This window comes from Camelina sativa, chromosome 12 (genome assembly GCF_000633955.1).
Source record: "Camelina sativa cultivar DH55 chromosome 12, Cs, whole genome shotgun sequence".
Taxonomy (NCBI): domain Eukaryota; kingdom Viridiplantae; phylum Streptophyta; class Magnoliopsida; order Brassicales; family Brassicaceae; genus Camelina; species Camelina sativa.
Window position 1 is genome coordinate 7028844 of NC_025696.1, and position 7495 is coordinate 7036338.

At 33.5% G+C, this 7495-nt stretch overlaps 1 protein-coding gene across 1 annotated transcript; it reads left to right on the forward strand.

The window, feature by feature from the left end:
• On the forward strand, nt 6262–7489 carry LOC104730610. The gene is made up of 2 exons (XM_010449804.2): nt 6262–6801; nt 6906–7489. Exons 1-2 carry the CDS (start codon nt 6359–6361, stop codon nt 6967–6969), a joined length of 507 nt encoding a protein of 168 aa, XP_010448106.1. The 5' UTR covers nt 6262–6358; the 3' UTR covers nt 6970–7489.

A 7495-nucleotide genomic window follows, 5' to 3' on the forward strand; every position in this document is an offset into this window, starting at 1 on the left:
TTTTTTTTTTTTTTTTTTGCTTCTCCCTGTGTGATTCCGTATTATTGAGTATAGTTGGATACTTGGATGCACTGGTTATTAATTAATCATCGACACTGCGTTCTAAAACATATGATAACTCTAATTTTAATTGCATTTACTTTCGAGTGTAGAATATTGGACTTGAAACTCAAATCTTATTTTTATGTCTACAATTGTTTTGTTTTCAAAAGTAAGTAGTACTGTTCAACACACAAAACATAAAAATCTCTCGGACTATTTATAACTTATACTAGCCATAGAAAACAAAAAAAAGCTAGTGGGTCTAACGAAATAGTAAATTGTGGTAAAATACGTGTGGTAAATTGTGGTAAAAAGACGTTCCTTTTTTTTCAAAAATTGTGGTAAATTGTGGTAACGAAATAGTAAACTGTGGTAAAAAAAACGTTCCTTTTTTTTCATTTAATTCATTTACCTACCAAAAGCACCTCCACGTAAAGTAAAAATACGTGTGGTGGTGTTTCTCTTTTATTTTGTGATGCCTTTTCTTTTATGTTAATATCACCCAATGCAAGAAAGTTCTTTATTTTGGACTTATATGATCTTGACGATAAGTCTTGCTGTGTATTTTCACTTTTCACTACTTTTACCAAATCAATTTTATCACTAATAAAAATCATTCGTCTATGTGGCGATTCTCCCATTTTGAACGTTACAAACTTACAGTACTTTGGTTCTGTTCTTGGAACAAACAAACAAAAAAAGAGAGACCGAGAAATTATATATATTTCATGACGAAAAGAAGACAAAGCAAGAATACTATATAGAAAATATTTAAATTGTTGTGAGACTACTAAGCTGTGTCAAAAGAACCACTTACTTAAGTTTTATTTGCCAGTTTCTCTGCGTAGGAGAAGAAAAACTAGCCAAAAGGCTAAATATGGATCTGCTTACAAGACTCACAAGTAACAACCTAATGAAATTCTGATCAATGTGCTATTCTATCTATTGAAGATGGTAAGGATTCACAAAATCTAGGACACAAGTGCTATAAATTGATGCAATGCAAGGAAACCAGATCTTCTATTTATTAGTTATTAAATCTGCTGAAAAATAATTATAAAATATTATAAGAATATTTCTAATGATAATGTAACAGATGACAAAAAAAATCATATGTCATGTTCTCTTATGCCAATCCCAATAGATATAACAAAACTTAAAAGACTGTTCACAAACAAAAGGAATAATCATCAAGTCAAATCCTTAAACGTTCAGGATAGTGAGAAATCAGACGATTTTTGGAAATGTTTATCTGAATATGGTTTCTAAAATTCTAATGTAAAGTTAGCGTTGACCATTTACTTAGTCTTCTGTAACCAAAAAACAAACATTGCCAAAATAAACTGCGTGTCGTTGCCATCGCATAAAAACGACGCGTGCTTTGTAGTTTTCCCGCCATACAACACAAAGCCCCTCCCTGAAATCGAGAAACTCACAGTTTCTATTTTTCTTTTATGTCAATATCAGCCAATGCAAGAAAGTTCTTTATTTTGGACTTATATGATCTTGACGATATCTCTTACAAGTCTTGCTGTGTATTTTAACTTTTCACTACTTTTACCAAATCAATTTTATCACTAATAAAAATCATTCGTCTATGTCGCGGTTCTCCCATATTGAACGTTACAATCTTACAATACTTTGGTTCTGTTCTTGGAACAAAAAAAAATAAAAAAAGAGAGACCGAGAAATTATATATATTTCATGAGTCGTGACACGAAAAGAAGACTAAGCGAGGAACATGAACCAAAGTGTTGTTAATTATTGTGAGTGAGACCAAAGATATTATTAATAGTGCGATAGCTAAGTTGCAAGGCTATTAGAGGGTACACGTGACTACTAGCCTTTGTATCATCATGACTATAGGCCCCACACGACGCTGACACGTGGAGTATGCTACAAATCGTCCAAGTGTTTACACGGTGACAAATTGATGCACAATGTCCTCCTCTTTCAAACTATTGTTTCTTCTCTTAACTTCGTCGTTACCCGGACTCGTGTTTCATAGTTTATTATTGTCGCCTTTAGACAGAAAAGGTAATGAAGGAAGCGCGTCTTACGCGCCGTTCACATTAGGATTAGCTGTTCCTCTAATCTTCTGATTAGCAAATCAAATGGATTTTGTTTACTAATATTATACTATAATTTTGCAGATGCATCATTTGTCAATACTAACTACTACACTTTTTGGAGATAAATAAATAAAAATTACAGCGTATACATTTGACATAATCAAAATCACTTTGACAAGTAAACATTTAAAGAAGGAGAACGTTCGAAAACATTAATATCAGTCTATTTAAAAACTTAGTACTATTTCAAGCTATACCAGAGTACCAACCGTAATTTCGCCATTTGCCAATACAACAAATTTTGTGTACTCATCAAAAAACAATACAGTACTACTATATCCTATCCTAGTTGTTTAATTGCTGAAAGCTAAAGTTCACCTTCCGATAAAGGTGCGATATATTTAACATATTTCCTGGTTTTCGTCTCACCTTGTTATATTATCTATTTTTAAAAATATTTCCTGTTTTATCTAGAAACTCATTTCCATAAGAAACAAAGACTTTTAATTTTCGTGGATAATAACACGAATTTCTAAAATTATGCATCATGTATATTCCGTTGGCTAGTTTATCAAGAAAGAAAAAAAAAACTCAATTATTGAATTTTCATCATTACCCGCCTGATTATTTAAGCTTGGTATGATTGAGATACATCCAATGATTTAGCAACATAATATATTTAATATTTTATAAAAACTGATTCAATGTTACTTCTAAAATCGGAACATTCTCTGAGACGTAGTAACAAAACAAAACAATAGTTACTACCACTTCAGTTTCATCTGAGCATTGCAAAATCGACTTTGCCTAACTCTTAGCTAATCTTTTAATGTATATAAACTAAAGTAATACATTGGAAGATTAGCAAAGAACTCTTTGAATAGTATACAGTGAATAGGACCAAAAAAACTCTTCAAGGACCCAAATTACTAAGTTGAGCATTATTCAAGAGAGAAAATATAAATTAATGAACTCGTCAAAAGCAACTTAAATCTCCCCATATTTTCTAGTATGACGTCATAAAAATAAGACCATTAATCGTCAAATGAGCCATCAACATCGTTATATATCATTATTAGGTTAATAAGCCATCAACATCGTCTCATCGTTATATCACGATCCCGGCGGTGAGTTTCGCGAGAGCAGCTGTGTACTCTACCAACAGTTCGGCGAAGATTACTACAGAGATCATGGTTGTGAAATATTCCGGTGAGAAATTTTGCAAGAGGAGAATGAGAAAGATCCCTGAGAGTTTTTTTTTTGTTTTTTTTTTGTTGTGGCTTGTGAGAAATGAAGAGACATCTTCAGCTCTTTTATATATATGACTAGTTGAGTAGATCTCTATCGGATTAGTGACACGGTCTCTTTTAATATACTAATATTTTGTAATTAGAAAAAGAAAAAGAAAAGGAGAAAAATAACCGCGGACAACTACACATTAATATTTAACTGTCGTTATTATATGTTTTGTCGTTTAGATGTGACCAAGACTAGTGTTTGAGTACTAAATTTTACTTTAGTTTAATTGACTAAAGTTGGCTATGTTTTGGTGGTATTACGAGTTTTGTCAAAAATGACTAGGATTTTATGATATTTTATTATTCTACAAATACCTGGTCTCTCACGGTAAACTTATCAGCCTTTGTTGTTTGTTTTTTTATTTGTTTTTTTCCGCCAAACTTGAAAACACAACAAAGACATGGTGAAATCGTTATAATGGACTGACTACAAAGTTTGGTATTCCGTTTTACTAATTAGTTTTCTAATTCCATTTGCAAACAATGATTGTGATTGTGAAGACTCATAAAACATTAGTCTGAAAAAATGTCACTTTACCGAAAATACTTTATGGAGCTATCTTGTAGTATTAACTTACAGTTAGGACTCGGCCCACCACACATTCCACAGAATGACACAAGTGTATTGGGCCTCTATCTTTTTTTTGTGAAAATTTTAGTAAAAAAATTAGGCTCAACTAAACATTTACATTACAAATATAGGCCTCATTTTCAAAAAGTTTAGAATTTGGTCTCAAATTTTAATCTTTATCTATCTATTATTCCAAAAATAGGCCTCTATTTTATAAACTCTTAAGATTTTATTTCAATTTATAAAATTTACCTTATAAAATCCATTTAAAAAATGGTTACGTATTGGGCGTCAATTGTTGCTGGGCCGGCTTGTCAGGGTATCGTATCATTATTGTTGTTTTAGAAAAAATACGATTATAATATCAAACGAATCTATGAACTATATGTTTTTGTTTGGACACCATGAGTATGATATATATTTTGTGTTGGTTGGGATTTTGTTGCACTTGGCATAAATAACAACGGATATATGGGGTTAAGAATTTTGACTATTCTATGGTTTGAGCTCTTAATAACACATTATCGTCGGACATATCATATGATTGGGGTTATGAGTTTATTTTTTGTCTTGATTCTTGGTGGAAGATATATTTAAGGTTAATAATAAAAAAGGGTACCATTTGGGTGTTCTGAAGATATATAAAAAAAAGAGTATATATTACTATAAAATATGATACGGATTTATATCAAGCTTGACGTGTTCACAAGTCACAACTTGGGTGATGTTATATTTAGTCGGTCGGCCAACATTAATTTAATGGAATCATATTAGTGAAGACAAATATTTAATTTGATATGAGTTGTAGTCTATATTGTAACAATCTCAGTGAAAAATCATTTTTAATTACTTTATACATTTAGCCTAGTCTTTTGATGAGCACACATCTAGTGGGAGGGAGTACGGAGTACCTAAAAAGATATGGGAGACACACACTCACACACACACACACAAATTGTATTGTTATTATCTTTAACGGTAGATCGCCATTTCTCTTGCTTTCCCTTTCCTTGTTTTCTTTCTTTCTTGGGATACTTGTTAAAAATGCCACTTTTTGAAAAAAATATTTTGGATATACCATTTTTCGAAAAGTTTACGAATATTACCACTTTTGAGAAGGAAAAAAATACGTATTTTTGGTTTTTTTTCAAAATACAATACATACTTAATACCAAATACTAAATCCTAAGAATAAATAGAACCGAATAAACCCAAACATAACAAATAAAACACATGTTTAATCAAATTTTTGTAACCTAAAAAATGGTAAAATCCACAAACTATTCAAAAAGTGGTAAAATCCACAATAACCACTCCAAAAAATGGTTTTCTCATAATTGATTCTTCTTTCCTTCCCCCACTTTATTATTAAAATATTGGTCTTTCTTTTTTTTTTGCTTATTCATTTTTGACAATTCGACAAATTTCGTTATTCTATTGGCCCCAATTTTATCGGATGTGACATTCTATTGGGTCTTACTTTAAAAGTCATTCTGTTAATGTTTTCAACTATAGTATAACAAAGTTGAAAAAATATAATCGTGGGAGCAAAACCATAAATTAAACAATAAGTATGATTTTTAGTGGTGATTTAAAACAAATAACTTGATATCTAGTCTAGTATTATACAAAATAGTTATCTCATGAGTCATGTGCCTTATACTATGTCAGATATCAATAAAATTAATATTCGTTTATTGATTAGAAAAAAACTAACGATATGTCTATACTCTATACTAAATGTATTAAAAAGGAAATTATAACTGGCAAAAAGAATATAAAATTACAAAAAAGGCTAAATAGATACGTGACGTAATCATATCAGGAAATGGACCCAATCTTTTATATCGGTCGGCCCATTAATAAATGGGCTTAACGCCAAAGTAAAAAAAAATAGTCAAAATTTACAAGTTTGCCACTTAGTTTAGCTCGCTGCTTCAGCCCCTTTCCTTTGGTCGTCAGATTTGCGTCCAAATCCCTCCCTAAAACCTTTTCACGGTGACAAGAGTGAGTGAGAGAGAGAGACGAAGCCAACGAAATGTGGAGGCCCTTCGTAAGAACCGCCGCCAGGAATCTCAAATTGAATCGGAGTTCTTTAATTCTAAATGATACCGTTTCTCATTTCTCAGCGCCGAACTCAGCCGCCGCCGTGGGAACACTTCTCCCGAGTTTAGATCATGCGCATCGATGCTTTTCATCTTCCAAGAGCACGAAATCTTCAATCACCAAGACGAAGAAGGCTGAAGGCAAAAAATCCAAACCTAAAGGCGGNCTTCAGCCCCTTTCCTTTGGTCGTCAGATTTGCGTCCAAATCCCTCCCTAAAACCTTTTCACGGTGACAAGAGTGAGTGAGAGAGAGAGACGAAGCCAACGAAATGTGGAGGCCCTTCGTAAGAACCGCCGCCAGGAATCTCAAATTGAATCGGAGTTCTTTAATTCTAAATGATACCGTTTCTCATTTCTCAGCGCCGAACTCAGCCGCCGCCGTGGGAACACTTCTCCCGAGTTTAGATCACGCGCATCGATGCTTTTCATCTTCCAAGAGCACGAAAACTTCAATCACCAAGACGAAGAAGGCTGAAGGCAAAAAATCCAAACCTAAAGGCGGAGGCGCTCCTAATGCAGCCGGAGCCGAGGACGGCGAGTTTGGAGCCGGCGGTGGAGATGACCTTGAAGCCGGTCGAGCTAAGAGGTTAGCTGATGATGATAAGATCCCGTCTTTAGATGTAGGTCCTAATGGAAGGCCTCTCTTTACTCCTAAAGATACTACACTATCGCAGCTTTCTCATAAGGATATCGGCTCCTACTACAAATTCGAGTAATCTCAAATTCTATCTGATATTCTTCTGTTAATGTTTTCAGAATTTTTTTTGTATGTATCATTGTGTGTTGATGTTTATGTATAATGTGGAAATGTTATAGTGAGGCAGCTTTGGAAGCAGTTCTGCCGGAGGGTTTGGCTTCAGGGATTCAAGATTTTTGGTAGCTTTTGGAAATTTTCTATAATTTGGATTCTGAGCATTCGATTTATTTTTGTTCTGCTGATTCTCTTGTTTTAGGATATGTTTTTTAGATTGCAACTAGTCACAATCCCTGGTTAATAATAATCATCGCTAGTAGAAAGAAACTTAGAGAGCTGAGCCTATTCTTTTAGTGGTCCATTTAAGAATACAAATGGCTGTTCTGCTTTCTGTGTAATAATAAAAACTCACTTCTGGCGGCTAGCTTGTTTAGTTGTCGGCATAGGTCTGTCTTTGAAGCTTTTTGTTACTTCTGATTTGTGGTATTTTGGTCTGGCGGACGGATACAACTTATCCGGCATAAAGGTTTGTAATATATGGCTCATAAACTCACCGTGTTTGCTGCTTAGCTTTTACCAATTCCCCGGTGCATCATATCTGGTTGAGTCTGATACGATTTCTGTTAAATTCTGTTGACCTGAGAACTTAAAAAGGCTTTAGCAGAGAACCTTTTCGAGACTAGTGGTTGTTAATCTCTGTCTCTATGTCTCT